General features: G+C 40.1%; 1 protein-coding gene across 3 annotated transcripts; it reads right to left on the minus strand.

Moving 5' to 3' along the window:
- Positions 1-1,295: 1,295 nt before the first annotated feature.
- Positions 1,296-17,203, minus strand: znf148 (zinc finger protein 148). 3 transcript variants are annotated; one of them, XM_006636350.3, is made up of 7 exons: positions 16,977-17,203; positions 12,403-12,739; positions 10,947-11,072; positions 9,359-9,482; positions 8,847-8,930; positions 7,882-8,000; positions 1,296-7,648 (listed from the first exon to the last, which is right to left on the minus strand). In XM_006636350.3, exons 2-7 carry the CDS (start codon positions 12,706-12,708, stop codon positions 6,044-6,046), a joined length of 2,364 nt encoding a protein of 787 aa, XP_006636413.1. In that variant the 5' UTR covers positions 12,709-12,739; positions 16,977-17,203; the 3' UTR covers positions 1,296-6,043. The 3 variants fall into 3 exon arrangements, with proteins under 3 accessions (XP_006636413.1, XP_069052509.1, XP_069052510.1); XM_069196408.1 differs by having other exon boundaries at positions 10,947-11,068; positions 12,399-12,739; positions 16,977-17,201; XM_069196409.1 differs by lacking the exon at positions 16,977-17,203 and adding an exon at positions 16,623-16,832 and having other exon boundaries at positions 10,947-11,068; positions 12,399-12,739.
- Positions 17,204-19,129: the final 1,926 nt, after the last annotated feature.

The raw sequence follows: 19,129 nt of genomic DNA on the forward strand, positions 1-19,129 counted from the left end.
ACTTTGCATCTTTTAATTCTGCCAGGCATTTTTATTAGGTACCACCATGTGTTTCCTTTTTAATATGAGTTGAGAGGACAGGCTTGCCTGCGGAAGATTCCATTGTGAAAGCAGTCCTGTTAATAGAGAAAATATAAAGATATCCAAGCATTTTGGGGTGTGTTAAGATAGTCATAAAGGTTAGAGCTCTAGTGGTAGAGGACCGGATCTAGGGAGTCTAGATCTTGCTAGTCTAAAAAATATTTGTCTTGTAAACTAGTGGCCGTTTCTTCAACAATAAATTATTCATGAAATGTTAAAGAAGTCATGTGGATGCTCTCGTATTCCCTAACAGTGAAGTGAGAGTTTTATTATTTAACTTTTATAAATTGCTTGTAAAGAAGCTGGAGGGAAGATTGGTTTAATTACGTGTAAATATTTAACGATAGCCTTTTTGCCACTTTACGTAAGAGTATACATGCATGTTTCTGAGAAGACTGTTGTAACAACAGCACAAAGTTTTGTGTGGCTGGATTTAATGGTTAAAGCCTGTGAAACTCCATAAGCTACTTCTTGTTTTGCATGCTAAGGAGTTCACTATGATATCATTATATGGTTGCTTCAAGCAGCAGAAATGTTACCTATAATAGTGTGGTGCACGAACTGCATTTTAGAGAAGAAAATTTGCAGACAAGAGCCAATTTTACCCTACATGCTCATTTGGCAGTTTTTTTTAAAACTAAGTTCATCTTTAGTAAAAAAAATGTTATCCAACTATTTTTCTAGTGAGCCCAGAATATTGCCCTCTCTACCTAGTTGGGAAGGTAGGTTACCTATTTGTGTAAAGAACCATATCCTGCTCTTCAAGTTAAAAATGAACTTTTAGTTTCCAGTTGTGACCCTGCCTGGGTATGCCATCTAACATACTTTGATTAGATCTCCTGTCAATCACCATTGCTCTAGACTGAAGAAACTTGTCTCCTTTAACCTGTCCCTATAAAATCCCCAAAAACAGGAATATTTTTGTTGCTCTTCTTGGAACTCCTTCTACGGTACGATGTTATGTCTGCCTTGGGGATGATCTTCAGATTAAAGGTTTGGAGAAGTACAGTATGTAACGGGCCAGCTGGCCTCCTCTAGGTAGAACTATTAACTATTTAAGGTAACTCACAGGAACAGCAGTCATAGTGCTTGAAAACCCTCTATTGGGAACTGGATTTGTAATTTGTGACTATAAGAAAAGCTTAAGCTTTCATCTGATCTGGGCCAAAGCAGAGATTCATGCAAATCAACAAATTATACAGACACAGTTCACATACTGTAAATCATATATATTTGAATGACAAATGAACCCACAATAGCAAAAATGTAAGACACAATCAAAAACCAACAATATCCAGTATAATTAGATTTTGACAAAACAAAACTTATACATAATATTGCAAAGTCATTTCTTCCTACTTGAACCGCATCTGCTACGATAAAAAGCTTACAACACATACAAAAAGATAACCAGTGTACTAAAAGTGACCAAAAGAGGACGGGCGAACCCTCCAGGAGCGAGTGAGAATATAAACAGCAAGCTTTTAAAAAAATATTTTCCTGTGAAATGTAACATTTTGGATTGTTAACACAAACCTTTAAAAGGTAGCTGCTAAGGATTTAAAATGCCATTTCACATCAATTTCATTGTAAAAACCAACCTCTTTTAGAGCGATGTTTTAATTTGTTTTCCCAATGTGAAGACTCAAAGAGAACTGCACTACAGATGGGAAATGACTGAAATCATTTCTTGCCCTCGCGCTGGGAATAAGCTGGGTAATTTTCAACATATTAGTAACAGATATCTCGAAAACCTTGGAACTCGTGTGTTTAAAACAGTGAACTTGATCCCAATTATACAAAATAAGAAATGTATTCCGCTTAAGTCTATTTGTTAGATGTGAAAGTTAACAGTGTTAAAAATTCCTTATTATCAGTTCATTTTGCCATTGCTCTGAATAGTTCAGAAATTATTGTGCAAATGTTCCTGTAAAAAAATACTTTGAAATATGGCTAATGTACACAAGAGGTGTGTGTTAGATTAGCACTTCACCTGATCATAATGGTGAAGCACTGACTGCAGACAAGTATTGGCTTTAGTCTTCAGGGCCTATGTACATTTTTAAAGTTAAACAATTTCAGAAACCAGAAATTAACTGTTTGACAGAATGATTTTGGAATCAGACTGATGCATAGATGTGAGAATTCGTGGGCTACCTCAGCACAGGTAGATGAGCAAGGGTGGGTTCCTCATTCAAACTGTATCGAAGCTTATTGAAATTGGCAAAAATATAAGACATTAAATAATGAAAAATATTAACACAGAACTGCAATAATGTACTTCATTGGTATTAGATACTTTGGAAACCTTTATATCGCCAAAAGTTTCCAAAATATTGCAATACTTTAATTAAAACTGGGGAAAGAAACTGTCAAATTTTAAGAATCGATTCACATTTTATTATTTGTGTAGTTATTAAAATAGACTTTAAATCTGATTGTAAACCATTCCCCTGCTTGAATCCAGTTAATCATTTTAGACATTATTGCTTAACCGATAAACAACACATTATAGGTACCAGAATTAAATTGTACTGGTTTAAAATGATCGTATTTACAGGCAACAAAAAGTTGAGTGTACAGTTCAAGATACATTACATATTTACAGCCAACATAAACTTTCTACTGTAATATTCTTAAACAATGGAATGCATAACTAGAAAAAAGGAAGAGGAAATTATTTGTCCTTGATTGTCAGAACAGATTACTAAACTCAAAATATCTGAATGAATGACTCTCTTGTACTTGTATAAACGACACTTGGTATAAGAAATAATTAAAAATAAAATCACAGTACACCTGCATACTGTACGAGCCTTAAAAACCGGGAAGACTTTCATACAAATAGAAACATTTCATAATCTATTGGGCATGACTGTGCTTTTAAACAACAAGGGCAATTTAATAAGGATACGATTATCTTACAGTCCGTTTTAATGTTGCTGAAATTCAGGTTAAAAACTTCAGTATATCTATACTCTTTTTTTAATCTACAATGCAGATGTCACAATATTAAAAGGTCTAGAATCATATATGTTAAATCATACCTTAAATGCCACAAACAAAAATAAAAAGCATAACTGTACCAGTTTCCACAGCACAATCACCTTTTGTACCGAAGAAAAAGAACGTGGAAAGATGGAAACCTGAGTTATTGTAGCTGTCTAGTTACGAGTGAAACATTGTACAGTATATGTTTTCCATTTAATAACAAAATCAGAACAAGCAAAGCAAAAGCAAAGCCTTTCACTTAAGGTACGATTTAGTAACTTACCCAGACAATCCTTTCAAACTCACATTATTTTGTAAAAGTACAAACAAGTACTTCCATACTAAGCAGATAAAAATAGCCAATGAAGAGCTGGATTTAAGGCCATAATTTTATGTTACATTTGTTACATCAAGGAGTGAAACAATTATTTATCCTGCAGGGGACAACCTGTTTTCAAATATCAGTGTTTCTATGTTGTCAACACCACAATACACTCTTTAGAAAAGTATTGCTGCTCACCGGTTCACCTTAGAGATTAAAATGAGCTCAGTTTTTTAGTTTAGTTGGATGACTAACATACAATCAGTAAAAAATATTAATTTTGAAAAAAGTGCTTTACAATGTTAAGTCGCCTATTAGTGATTCAAAATGTTCCCAAAAACGTACTTCGCATTGTGAATGCTAACACACTGACGTGACTCCAATACAAGAAAGGTAACAAGTCACTCCTTTTTATGCTGCTGTAAGCTTGGTAATCAGGAAAAGTGCTTCTACTGTACAGCTTTAACAGAAATACATATATATTTTTATGTGAACAAAACATTAGGAAGATGGCAGATACATGCAAAGGCACCAATGGGGAAAAATGTTATAAGCAAATGAAATGTTAAAAGCAAATGTAAAAGACATTTATATATTTCTTTAAAACAAAAAGCAATAATGTACAATATATTCTATTTCAAATTTAAATACTGAAAACTACTAAGATTTGAAACAAAATGCTGTCATTACTGCAATTAAAGTGTGAATTACACTTGGTAATTATACAATTCCTTAACAACAATGTGTTATTTGATAGGAATACTTTTTATCAGTACAATACAGGTCTTCAAGCTGCTTGTAGTTACTAAAGAAATATAAAGGGAAAACTTGTAATACTTTAACTTTAGATTGTGGTATGCATCACAGGGACAGTCACACTAGCAGGCTATGGAGTGTTTTCTGAACACCCCAACATGTGACTCTGTCAATGAGTCTTGCGATTTGCTATTTTGCAGGTCAGGATTCTCAAATTCCTTCCACTGATTTGAGCAATATTTTAATATCAGGACAACAAGCAATTTGTTTGTCAGAATTTGCATATGCAATTTTCAAGACAGCACAGTAAAATAATTTCTTAAGAGATTTAATAGCAGACTTCTACACAACCATGATCATTGCATGTAAGTGTAAGGTTGATTGCCATTTTTAAGGGACAAAAGTGTGCAAATCAAGTTAGCAAAAGATATTTTAAAGGAAAGGAATGATGATATTTACAGATCTATGGTCTGATTAATATGTCATTTATTTTATTAAGTTCTACACCAACATGTGCAATCCTCTGTTTTAAAGCAACACTAACATATACCGTATTTAGCCCTTCGCATCCTTTGAAAGCTTGGCTACTCAGGAAACAGGAAATTTTGAAGACTTTCATAAATGCAGAAGAAGCATTTTTTTCAATCAAATTTTAATTCCTGTGCTGTACAGCTGGGAGAATTATTCCTCTTTTCTTTGTCAGTTAGAGAGGTAGCAGCAGTAATTGGATGCTTCAAACAGAGCTCTGTGACAGTACAGTTTACAGTAATCAGAGGCTACTGGTGACTGTTCCACACAATTATTCATACAAATATATACTATGAACGTACAAGAATAATAAAGGTTATTTTTTTGCATTTCAAAAGAAGCCCCCAAAATATAAAATAATATTTTTGCCTTCTCCATATTACTGCATCCTGTTTTGTTTTTTTTAAGAATTTGAAAAAGTAAGGATGCAAAAGGTTAAAAATTAATCTATTGCAATTTGCAGGTGCTGGCATGGTTTTGTTTTTTAAAATAGTACAAATTCTGATACTTTACTATCACTCTGAAATGAAAGTGAAGTAAATGACTAAGTATTTCTGTCACCTGCTATCATATTTGATTGACTCCCTGGAGCACTGAGAAACTATGTAGAAACTCTCACGGGTAATGAAAAGGCATACACTTATTGGGAGCAGTTTGTCCTAAGATTTTTAATACACTGAAATTACTTCTAATTCAAAAGTCTGGAGTGCACTGCACCTTTTCACGCTGTAGTTAATGTTTAATTATTAAGCATAAAAAAACTTGTCTTCATTTAGCAATGTGAATAAATGACCAATTTTCCAGGCAGAAGTGGTGAACTACTCTAGTTTGCCATTTAACTCTGAACCTTTGTGTTAAATAAATTCAATCATAAGCAAGTATTTTGAAGCACTTTAGAAGCTCAAAATACAGATGCAACCAAAAATGGTCCTAAAAATTGACAAACATCACAGAATTTTAATTTAGTTCAGGAAAAGGCTTGTTCTTATAGTCACTATTTGTTCTACACTGCATGATTAAAGACTGTAAAGCTGTGCTAGACACACATTATTTAAATATGGGTTATTACATTCATCACTTAAATTAACCTTAATAATAAAAGTACTTAAGAAAGCAATGAAAAAAAAAAGTTTAACATATCTCATGTCTAAAACAGAACTAATACAGTTCTCTCTCTAAGAAATTAGAGAATTAAGAGATGAAACATTGAAGGGAAAAAAGCATTATGAATTTCATTGTTTTTTTTTTAAATGACCATGTATTCAAATTACTGTGAACTTTACCTTTTACAGTGCAGTCCAGTTTGGCAAGAAATAAAAAAAAACATGGATATAAAGTGCCTTTGAAAAATTACATGTTTTTTTTTCAGCCAAACGTCTGGCTGGTTGTGGCATCTGGTGAAGAAGTCATTTGTGTTCTGTTCTCAGTCACATTAACCAAGGGGAATTCTGGGAAGTCTGTGCCTGATCCATGTTCCCGCAGATTCACTTGTCCGTTGGCAGTGCTGAACTGGGAAGAGATTCCAGATCTGGCGCTCTGGAACTGAGATCGGAAGTTCTGCTCAAAGGCAGCTATCTGAAAGGCTTGGTGGATTGTCTGCGGCTCATTTTTTTTCGAGGAAGTCACCTGCTCAAGAAAGTCTTCTGCAGGGGAGACAGAAGAATGATTGGGTTCGTCCCCTGAAAATGAGAAAGAGTGTTGAGAGTCTCCAACTATTAGCCCAAAATGAGACTTCTCTGAGGAGGACCTCAAAGGAGAGTTCATCCCTGACCGAAACCGGCTTGTCAAAGTGTACTGTTTGTCGATGGTGGAAAACAAAGGCTGGCTTGAAAGACTCTGACTCTCAGTCACAAATGTAAGGCTCTGGTTATTTAAATAGGCATCGTTCTGGCTAGTTCTTTCCAAGGCTTGCTGAAGAAACTTGGAGTATTCCTGGAGCATGCTGGCTTTTTCTGTGGAGGGTGCCTGGGAACTTGTCCCAATAGCCTCAGCCTGATTAACCTCAGAGACATCAGAGGAGTTAATGGATATGCTCGAGGTCACCTCTGTGTCGGCCACACTGAAAGATATTTCAGGCTGTCCATTTGCCTTGTTGGAATAGTGGTCCAGGAGAGTTTGAAGCACTTCGTCAGGAATAACATTCTTGTCGTGGTTAGACTTAATTTCAACGTTTAAGGTCTGCGTGTCTAAAATAGAGGCTGTGGTACTCTCATCAATGACACTGGCCACAGCCGCCTGGGTGACAGAGGGCTGAGAAGCAATTGTTCCCACGTTAAGGGCATAATCCCTACTGTTGTTGGTAGCTGCCTGCAGGTACCTTTTCTTTTTTAAGAACTGCATGGCATCATCATAATTGGTACTGTTTGCAACTGGTTTACTTGGGCCTTCCTGAAGGTTGTCTACCTGGTCCATATCTGCGTTGCTCTCTACCTCTAGAAGGCCTTGCTTGTCAACAAGGTCAAATGTGTATTTGGTGACCTTGCCATCTTCAAAAGAAGACAAGGGAGACATGTTCTGGTTCTGCTCCAGGGGCGGCTTCTGGCTCCTCTTGTTGCTGACCTTTTTAAGGACCAGTTTGGGAGGGTGGATCTCTTCGGCGGCCGACTCGCCCAGCTGCCTGCCCCCGAGGGACGAGTGGGGCAGCTCGACGGAGTATTCGGCCACCATGTACTCGTCTTTCACTTTGGAGGCGACCGCGAACAGCGGCAGGTAATCGTTCTTGCCAGTCTTGGGCTCCAGCTTCTCCTCGCTGCTGGCCTTCTCCGGGAGAGCCGCTAACGTCCTGGACTTGTCACTGCTCTTCTGTCGCTTCTTCTTTGGCAGCGGGCTCTCCTTCGGAGGCGAGGAGAAGCCCAAGTCCTCCTCGCTCCCCAGCAGCCCAGCCTTTGCGACGGCTTTGTTCGCCTTCCTGTCCCTGTTCTCATGGCACATGCGCTTGTGTTTCAGCACGCGATCAGTCCTGGAGAAGTACTACGACAGAAGGAGAGGGAATTAAGGCCTGCGTACAGTACATACGACAGACGTACTGAAGCAGCTGCTAGCAGTTAAGTCAGTTAGGAACACAGGTGCGTGTAAATGAGTTTATACTTAATTTCCATACTAAAGGTTCTACTAAATTAAAAGCAGAGGAAGCGGCTTTCAGTAAAGCCCCATTTTACAGATCCATCGTAGATTCCTTTTTGTAAAGAAAGGCACGTTCTTACTTGATTGCAGTATTCGCACTGGTAGGGCTTTTCTCCGCTGTGGGTTCTCTTGTGCCTTTCCATGTGGTATTTCTGTATGAATCTCATACCACACTCATCACAGCGAAAGGGTTTCTCACCTGTCAACATGCAAACAGACCGCATCTCGCTTCATTACCGCCTTGGCACATCAGAGGATGGAGAAACATCTTACTCTTTGAATAATGCAAAACTATGATCTAACCCCTTTCCATAACGTGATTTCCCTGCAGACAGAAGATAAGCCTTGCAGTGTTCTATCAATACGAGCTGCATGTCCAATTTATCTTGTTTGTAAAACAGGTGAAGGAATGATATTTACAGCTCGAGAGGAACGAAGAGCCTCACCCATACAGTACTATCATACCACCACAGAAGTGAGAAATGGTAGGGCCAAATTAGAAATCAGCTTTTACTGCAAAACCTTTACATTCGGGAAAAGACAGAAGCAATACTGCAGGCAGAGATATAAAATTCAGGAAGCAAAGCACCTAGGTGCAAAGTGGGAGACGAATGTGACAAGTACAAGGCCTGAACTTCACTGGAATGATGCAAACACTTGGCATCATAACGAGACAGCTTCAGTGTAATGCACTGACTGAACAGCAGGGGGGGCACAAAAGCAAAAGTGCATTTCCAGCCACCGCATTTACAGAGCTGAGAGAATCCACTTTCAGTCCCAGCTATAAAATTCTTTAGCCTATGGAAACCATGGCAACAAAGCTGCCCCATGTCACATCATCCCCACATGGGCTTTAAAAATACAATGTACGGCGCATGCAACGTTCCGAGTCCGACCAGCTTTTCCTGCTCTCAAATCAGATTTCTTAAGGAAACTCAATGCCCGAATGTGTAAATTGGGACATTGAAAATGGGCTTAAGGGCAAAAAATGTTTCCACTGCCGACATTATAATCTGTATCGCGTCATTAGAAATTCTCATCCTACCAGTGTGAATCTTTTCATGTCTTTGTAGCAGGTACTTCTGGATGAAACGCATATCACACTGGCTGCACTGAAATGGCTTCTCACCTGAAACAACCAAAGAGAAGACATACTTTGTGTGCATTACATTGCATTCTCTTTTTTCATTGGAAATATATTAAAATACTAGTCACCAAGGAAGGGTACAATGAACTTAAAATGTAAAAATACAGATACGTGTGCAAAATCTACAAATTCCATAGATTCATTCATACAACAAAAATACTATAGAATTTCTCAGGTTTATCTTAATTGCACAGTGATGCATTTTAAAAAAAACATCCCTGCCAGGTAACCACAGTGATGGATAATTAGTGCGTTTTCAAAGCAGAGGAGAAGCCCAGGATGACAGACTGCCAGGAGCTCAAACACTGCCTAGTTCTGTAATATGGTGAAAAAAGACAGTGGAAATGAATTTTGCTGAGGTGGTGAATGAACTAAAGCAGCAAGGGGCAATAGCTCAGCCCCGTCCGTACCTGTATGGATGTAGACATGTCTTTGTAAATGGTAGTTGGTTCGGAAGGCAGCGGTGCAATGCTCACAGACATGAGACTTTGGACTCTTAAGTCCCAGTGATCCATCTTCATTAAAGGTAAGAATCTGATACGAACAGAAGAAGTAATTTACTGTGTTTTGTGTCTTAAGACCAGGTTTTAAAACAAAGTACAAAAGAATTACAATTCATTCAAAGTCTACATTCCTCCTGTAGTTAAAATTATGTTGCATCATTACCCTCTAATATATCTGAGATGATGTGGTTTGTAAAACTTAAAAAAGTAGGTGAAATCTGTTAATCCCGTTCAATTTTGATTGAATTAAAATGATGACGATACCAAGAAAAAAGACATTCGACAAAGTCAGTAAAAATCTGTACAACCTGTATAGTTCAGGAGTTTAACATTAAGGAATTACTGCTTTATTTCTCAATTTTTAACAAAGGAGCACATTAGGGCAAAGAGCTTAAGCTGTGTCAGAAAATACTCTTTTTGATATTAATAGACTTCACTGCGTTAGACAGGAAATAAAAACAGCTCAAATATGGGTGATCACAACTCTATAATTAAGTAGAGTGGCAAGAAATTAACATTGAAAATAAAGAGAACTACAATGTATTTTCCACTATTACTTCTTTAAATTTATTTTGTTAAAGTATAATAATTTGATAAATTTAGTTCTGAAGTTGTAAAAATAAACAATTAGCCCTACACATTGGAAAATAATAAATAGATTAATTTTATATTTGTTATTTTATACTGTATAGTCACTAATGTCATATCGATCATGTTCTGATTCTTATAATGATTTAACTAAAAATCACAGTGGTGAAATAAAATAAACCAGTAGATTTACGAACATATAAAACTGGTCCACTTTTATCACATTCAAATTCAAAACATTCTTTCCCCAAAAAAGGACGGAAGGTCATTTGATTTTTGATGCTAAGCACTGTAATACTTTTTGGCATTTAACATGCTGCAAAAAATGAAAAAAGATTTCATAAAAAGACGCCTTAAATGGCAATTGATGTCTTTTCTTGCCAGTACATAGTAACAATTATAGTTAAAACTCACATGATCTTTAAAGTTCAAGATAATTATATGAAAATTATACTGATTTTGATCAATTAGAATAAATTAACATTAGCATAAATAAACCGTGTTATATAGCTTTGCCTCTTTTTAATACAGGTCTTCTAGCTTATGATACAGAGACAATGGCAGGAGGGCACTGTTCTCTGCTGTAATTTAGGATGGGCATACTTTTCAGGTTATCATTTAACCCTACAATTACAGTCAAAGCCACTGAAAGCCATTCCCTTTATGTACCAATCCCTACGATAACATGAAGATGCCCCGACAAAGAACATACCACAGATTACAAAAATATACTGGCTATGGTGTGAAACCCTGTCTTAAATCCACTGGCACTGTATGTACCAGGAAATTAAGCCTAAGGGCTTTCTGTAATGAAAGTCCAACTTTCTGTTCCTCTTTTGTGCATCAGAAGGAGATGAAGTCGAACACACTCGTGCCTGGAAGGCTGGGAGATATCGAGTGAGAATACCTTTGCAGGAGAGTGCTGCTTTCTTTTCTTCTTTTTCTGACACTCAGCAATTTCTCTAGACTGCTTCTTCTCCTTTTTCAGCTGCGCTGCTTCCTCAGACAACTTCATTTCCTGTTTGACATCTACCTACAAAACACCACAAGGCTACTAAATGGAGATACACAGAGGCTCTATCATTTCTAAGATTAACAATCTAAGCCAGTTCATAAGAGGACTTGTGGCAGGGCTGTGACTGGTATAATCAGTAAGGCTAATACAGCTGAATGACTGTCTAGTTTTCTGAGTCCACGTCATTTGCAAATTATCAGCATAATAAAGAAAAGTTCTGTTATAACTTGCCCTTATAATTTATGTGGAATTGTAAATTCCCTATTTCCAGTATTTTTTTTTTCTATTTAAAAAATTATATTAAAAAAAGTTGCAATTTCAAAATAATATTTAGAAGACATAAAGAGCGTCTGAAAGATTTCCACTTGTCCATCTCTCCACTCTGGCACATCCTTGTTAACCAACGGTCCAGCAAGTCACAGGTCTGACTCTGAGCAGGAGTGAAAAGGCAAATGTGGCCGAGATTCCCATCCTCAGAACAAAAATCAGTTTTGGGATTAGCGAGTTAAAACGGTAAGAGAAAATTACTGCATGCAGATGTGCAGTGAGGTCGGAGTGAGCTCTTTCCACCTTGGTGACTTAATGAATTTGAGTGACAGACGTCACACGACACTCATCAGCAGGTTAATCTGATGCCGTCGTATTTAGTGTGGATCAGTGAACCTTATGCGTCCCTTGTTGTATTGCAGAGAAAAATACAGAAAGACATCAGACCTTAAGTCATGTACACGTATATAAAAATAACACAGCTTGCAGAAGCTGATGCCATGATATTCGACTACATCATAAACCTCCAGAAGCAGCCAAAGCCCAGAGGTATATTAAAAGTAGGGCTCAAAAACAAGATGCTGTTTTGTGAAACAACAGTCCTATTTTGAGCGGCACAGTGACACAGTGGTTTGCACTGCTGCCTTACAGCGCTTTGGCTTCAATGCCTGAGGTGCTATCTGTACGGAGGTTGTATGTTCTCGACATGTTCCTGTGGGTTTCCTCTGAGTGCTCTGGTAGCCTCCCACAGTCCAAACACACACTGGTAGGTTAGCTGGCTCCTGGGAAAACTGGCCCTGGTGTGAGTGCGTGCGTGTCTGTGTCTGTCTGCCCTGTGATGGACTGGCGTCCCACCCAGGATGTATCCTGCCATGTGCCCACTGTTTGACAGGTTAGGCTCCAAAATTGGGTGAGGCAGTGAGAAAGAGGATGCGATCTACGGTCCAGTGTTTTCTGGATCAACCCTAGGGATTCTGTTTGTGCTTATTCTTCCCGGGGCTGGTCAGATGATCCCTGACTGTGCACGAAGATGCAGTATCCCACAGTGCAGCGGCAGTGCGGCAGCAGGGAGGGGACCTACTGGCAGGTGCATGGCGTAGTGCAGCTCTTGGGAGAGCCGGTCATGCATCTCCTGGTCCTCCTCGTCGTTCTTCACCGTCTCCTCGTGGACCATGAGCTCGTCGTGGGGGATCAGGTCGTGCGGCGGGAGCCGGCTGTCCGGCAGGCCCTCGCCCTCGTCCGCCAGGATGTCGTCGTGCGGCATGCCCCTGCTGCCCGCCCGCGCCGCCGCGACCTGCTCCTGCGCCACCAGGCCCCGGGGCGGCGCCATGTCCACCGCGCTGCTGCATTTCAGCAGGATACCCTCCAGCTTGTCGTCGATGTTCATTCTGAGCTGACGGGACGCTGCCGTTCAGGACCTGTGCACGCGAGAGACCAGGGAAAACGGGCTCGCTTAATTTCCACATCTCGGAAAGGACAGCTCCCATGTAATGGCTAAACAAGCACGGACCATAATGCAATTCCATCTAGGGGTGTCTGTTGTGCTGTGTATGTCCCAAGAGATCAGTGCGAATAAGAATTGCAATGTACATGTGAATAGGGCAATAAACTCCTCTACTACTACAGGTGGCACAGTAGTACGGTGGTTAGCATTTGGGCTCAGTTCCTGGGGTGCGATCTGGGTGGAAGTCAGCGTGTTCACCCCGTGTTTTCGTGGGTCTCCTCTGGGTGCTCCGGTTTCCCCCCGCAGTCCGAAGACATACTGGTAGGTGGACTGGCTTCTGCGATAGTGGGCGTGGTGTGAGTGTGTGCCCTGCGATGGACTGGCACTGGCGATGCATTTACTGCACATCTGCAGGGTGTATAAGATCACCTTGCACCCAGCGCTTCCCGAGATAGACTCCAGGCCACTGTGACCCTGGACTGGATAAGTGGTTATTGAAAGTGATATGGTGACGACGTCTCTCACATCCCTTGTTACTATAAAAAGAGACCCACTGATTCTGATCGCTTTATTCTAATCTTTTGTTTAAACCTTAAAAGTGAAACAGGTTGAAAAGCTTAAGTATTGGGACAGTGAAGTGAAATTAGTTATTTCTGCCGTGTGCATAGTGAAATTCGTATTTCAGATAAAAAGATTAATATGAGGTGAATGTCAGCTTTTGTTTCTGGGTTTTATTTTGTGTGCATGTTTAGCCATGTTAGAACAATGGCATTTTTGGGGGTTCAACCCCCCCAATTTCGGGTGAGCAAATGTTTTGGGAGTTAAGTCTTTATGTTAAAGTAAATTACACTAGCGTACAACAGCTCAAAATGAATTGTGTTCCTGCACACAGGCAGCAATCTTATCATTCTGTATTGTAAATAGAACCTGAACTTCCAAACGACCCAGCCTTGAACAGCAGAGCTCTCAGAAATAGGTGCCAAAAGTTCCATGAAACAATTGGGTTAAACTTAGCTCACCAAGCAGCTTGGCACAATCGAAAAAGTGAAGTGAGCCAACATTATCCCAATTGTTTCTTGCAAATTGGCACATCTTCATAATTTCTCCATTTTTAATGGCTGTGGCCTTTTTGCAAACTGACTTTTTTTCATATCCATAATATTTTTGGCATAGATATCACTTCTTTATGAGTCTATGAAACACCAGACGATATATGTATCGTATTACACTTATAACACAAATAATATTTTACTTTATATACTCTAGGTAGGCAATAACTTCATTACATACAGAACATACTGTAAAATACACCTGTAAGAGGACAGTAAATTAATTCTAACTGGATTTGCATTTGTATATCACTTTTTTTTTCCATGTTTGCTTCTAGACGATAATATGAGTCTTATTTGACGACTGTAATTCATCGTTAATATATGTACATGAACAAGAGCCAGTAAAATTTAGACGCTTGGAGGGCTGGTACTCCCACATTTTGCACAGCATACCCAAGGATTATAAAGAATAGTACGAAACAACCGCTTCAGATAGGACGCTGGTGCTGTTTAATTCTGATATGTATGAAAAGTAGTTTCGATGTAGTTTTAACATCGGCTATCTTCCAGAAAGCAGGCTCTCGCTTGCTTGTGTGACTCTAGGGAATGTACAGTATACCACCCTGTCTCCTGCAGCATGGCTTCCAGTATGAATCGCTGTTCAGACAATCCTCTGAACGTGACCAAAACCGGTTACTGAAATATTAGCACAGGAGACCGTGTAAATTATACTGCGGGGTCAACCAGGATATACTGTAGGTGTCAGGTCTTACGCTCGAATGATTGTGAGGTATTTTGGTCTTCTTTTCCAGGTACATGTTCAACGGTGAAACATCAGTAATCCATCGAATACAATGTCAGTATACACACATTTTTCTGGTTAATTTTGTCGCGGTTAAAAGCGAGAGAACGTGATATTAAGTAGAAACGCCGTTTCAAAAGCGGAAAAATGTCCGAACTGCTTATTTAAACTACTATTTTCCCGACGTAGTGAAGCTGTAACACAACATACCCTCAAAAAGGTTAGCCTATAGGTCACTGATAGCTACAGTAGTAACTGCAACTCCTTTGACATTTTGTAACTTAGTGTCTAGACTACCATTTAGCTCCATTATGTTATTTCCACTATACGTAATGTACATGATATATTTCAGATATTTTTTCTAGCTCATCGGCTCATCACAGAGGAACTTACAAGCGATGTCGTCTTTTTAAACAATCAGGAAGAGGCTTTATTTGCCAAAAATGGCATTTTATTGACATCAAGGCATATTAATTCCCCAAGGGCAATTGTAATTAAGAATAAATTCAATGACGACATCGGGCTACGTTTCATCTAACCTTACATCTTACGGGTGTGCAGATGTCTCAACCCGAGAGGAACCAGGTAGCTATGCTCTTTTTGTTTTTCCGTGTATACTCAAAAATTTAACCTTTTACTTTGAAAGCTAAAATGTTGACCCAAGCAACTTTAAAAAAACAGCATTCAACCAAATTCGTACACATCAGTACATATGTGCTATGAAAAACAACAGAACTCTCCAGTTTTTCCAGGATCCATAAAAGCATATTATTATATTATAAAAGCATTATCGGAAGACACAAAGAGCCGGCCCATATCTCGGAGATCCACTCATTTTTACTTGCATTTTAAGCGTGTCAATTTTCAGGTCAAAGGGGTTGGATGCACGCAGACCTCACCCACAGGATTTTAACACAGCCAAATCCAGGTAAGCAACACTTTTAAGACTTTCAATTTGCTTAAACACACATCTAAAAGGTAAGTGCACTGCCCTCCCCCGTCATTGAAACAAATACTGTATGATGGGTTTCTTTCAACTTTTAACATTTGAAATGGACCGAACAGCTATTCAAAGGGGGGAGATTCTCATTCTGAAACATCTGCAGAAAATACTGATTCAAGCACTGTACCTGAAACTTCGGTATTTGCGAAAAGAACACCAATTTTCCTTGCATCACACCTTATACGTTTATTTTTATTTGTGCATTTCAGCATTTGATTTTCTTGAATTGGTTCCTGCAAGGTCCAAGCAGGATTCGTCCCTTCCTTTCTATAACATGCATTTCGGTGGGCAAAGGTCCGCACTCGCTTGCCAACGGCTTCTGTGGTGTTTCTTGTGCGTGCAGACATTGCTACCCAGCAAGTCGGGACGTTTTGCAGCACGGTAAATCGGTAACCAAAAAAAGCGCCCGGTTCACCACAGAGGCGTTTAAGACGACGCACGGAGGCAAATAAAGATACCAAAAAAAAAAAAATAACGCCTTCACGCCACAGCACCGAACAAAAATTAAAAAAATAGAACAGACGTCACAACGCGGAAATGAACGGGTTAAACGGTAATCTTTGAGGATTGCTTTCACGTCATATTTTCCTATCGCCTCGGCTGCAAATTAAGTGAATTTGTGTAGGGTTTTCAAGGTGTCCGATGGTCTCGGCGATCCTGCCTGGGCGCCCCCGGCTCGGCTACCTGAGGCTGCCGAAGTTGCAGCCGAGACCAAGACCACCCGCAGCCCAGCTCAGTTCACAGGACTTGGACCAGGAGCCCGCGGTGCAAAAGCGACGCAAAAGTGTTGCCTTCCGAGACGAATTCACGTCACACCCGCCTTATGTCGGAAACTACACAGACGAAGCACGCAATCGTTTTAAAAGACACACAAAAAAAAAACCCAAGCAAAAACAAAACCCAAGAGCAAATCGAGCGCCTCTGCACCTAGTTTTGAAGGCCTGCTGGCTTCTCTTCTTTCCCTTAAAACACCAGCGACAAACAACTGAATCGCACTCACAAAGACAGGTAGGTGGCGAGTCTGCGGCTGGCTCTCGCTGGCTATTTCCGAAAACCCTCCAGCCTTACGAGCCCTGCCGCCGCACGGACGTGCCCGCTGCCATTCAGCGTCAAGAACGATGCAAATTCCCCAGTGTCGCTTCGCAATTAAACCTGCGAACCGAGCGGAGGCCTGATTGCCTGAGATCAGTCACAGAGACCCACACACACACAGAGAGAGAGAGAGGAAAAAAAAGGAACAGGGAGAGAGCTAAATCGCAAAAAAAAAAAAGTGCCATTTTTGAGCTGGACCCGCACCACGCCACGACCGGCTCCCCGCAGCCCGGCGAGTAATGCGTGTTTAAATGTCACGTACCGGTTCTTGTAAGCGCAATTAACGCCGCCCTGTAGCCATGTTTTGTCTGCAAAAGTTTCTGTGCTGAAGCTCCCAATGACAGCAACAACATTCCAGCTCGGAGTCCCCCTGCCCGCGGTGCATTGTGGGATGCGCGGCGCCCTGCCTCGCACTTGCTCCTCCGGGTTCGTCTCTCTGCGGCAGCTTTCCTGCTCTTGCTGCTCTGCAAGCTTTCGGAAACAAAAAGACACACACACACACGTACACAAAGAGAGAGTGGTGGGGAGGTGGGGGGGGGTTTGCACACCCCCCGGTGTGGGCTCAAAAATCCCCCAGAATTAGAAGGCAAGACACTGCAGCAGGCCTCTGAGAGAAGAGATGTGGCCCTTTAGTTAGAGCTCTCAAACGAGGAGTTCAAGTCAGGCCTGGTAGCATTAATATTTTTGAAAAGACTCTCCTGGGGGTGAGAGCTCTATTTTAGGAAAAATGAATCATACAGCTAGCATCCAGAAATGTGTGATGTGTCCTGATGTCTCCCTGGCCTCTGAATCATGTGTGCAGTCTTCAGGTTTGCTCAATGTTCAGTACGTTATATGGTCCAGAAATCCCGCACCGCTGTTGACTGAAGGGGGAACCAGCCACACAGTTGTGTTTAATCTTCGGCTGCTCTGAGTGGTGCAGCAGTCACTTCTTACACCAGGGCATGTCAGCCACAAGGAGTGGCAAACTTCACAACTGCCATTCCAGACTCCCAGTGCTACCACACCCCTCTCTTCTCTTTCATTATTGATGCATGTGGCTGCTGCTTACTGTATATCCAAGACTTTTTTTTAGTATCCATTTACATAGCTGAGGATTTAACTGCAGGAATCTGAGTGAACTAACCTTGCTTATACTGTAGGTACAACAGCAGTGCCTCACCTGAGAATTAAGCTCATTAACATGCAGTTATGTGTCCAGAGATCTAACCAATATTCCACACTGCTGCAGGCCCACAGTTTTTCTTTACTTCTCTACTGATATTTTTCTAAAGCTCTCAGTCAATCCCATACTCAGTTCCCTTTTTTAATCATAATTCACACTGTTACTATCAAAATGTTATAAATAATCCTCAACGTAACCTGTTAAAAACCAGTCTTGATCAGCTGTTCTTGTTAAAAAAGTTTGGTTGAATTATTCATCTTTTCCAAACGAATGTGTTCTTTTTTTTGTCCATATTTTTAAAGTAGCACCGCCTTGATAATAAATTAGATGCATAGCTCCCAGCAGTTGGAATATGCGGTGTTCTTGATTAGCGGAAACAATCTGCATTATATATAGATTCCAAACAGCTTGATGCACGTTTATTAAGCCCCTACCTCTGAGCCCCAGCTCTGCCCATCGCACTGCAGAAAGAAGCAAGCTGGTATACTCTTGACTGATGTTATGCCAACAGCAGCCCAGTGCCAAATGTGCTTGGAAGTTTGAGTTCTTTTATCTTAGATCTCATGGGCTGCTGCACCCAGGATGAAAAAAGTCAAAATGCCTGTTTGGCCCATTTCTCTCACACACTCTGTGATGACATTTAACATGACCAGTTCATGTGGCAGGCTTCCCTGAGCGCTTCGTCCGTCTCTGACAAAGGTACTGCAAAAAAAAAAGCAGGCAGCGCAAATGGTTATGTGCAAATCCATTTACCGCTTGAATTAAAAACAAAGATTTCTGTACGCCATTTGGATTGTAGCAGACTAAAAAAAGCTTTCGTCAGTCTTCAGACAGAGTTATATGGGCAAGGGGAGGGGAGTTTTTAGTTTCCTAATATGCTAAAAGGCCTAGTTTTTATGAAACCTTGGCTCTTAGGTTTTTTAAGGTGATATTGTGGGGACTGTAGGTCTGAGGTATGATTTATTATTCATTATACCGATGTTTTGTAGATGCTTATGTATTAATCAGCAAAAATTCTTCTTCCAAATAAATATGCCAGTGTTCAGAATGACCAACAGTGATTACAGTTTTACCTCTGCTGCTGTGTGTACTCTGATATTGAATTAACAGAAAGATTAAGTGCTTGAATCCAAATGTAAATTTCACCCATCTGTTCATTCGTGGTGTACTTTATACTTCTTTAAATCAAGGGATTTGTGGGTACTGCTTGTGTTCAGAAATGCAGCGGCTGGTCTACGAGTATCAGGACA

The sequence above is a fragment of the Lepisosteus oculatus genome, chromosome 12 (assembly GCF_040954835.1).
Source record: "Lepisosteus oculatus isolate fLepOcu1 chromosome 12, fLepOcu1.hap2, whole genome shotgun sequence".
NCBI classification, from domain to species: domain Eukaryota; kingdom Metazoa; phylum Chordata; class Actinopteri; order Semionotiformes; family Lepisosteidae; genus Lepisosteus; species Lepisosteus oculatus.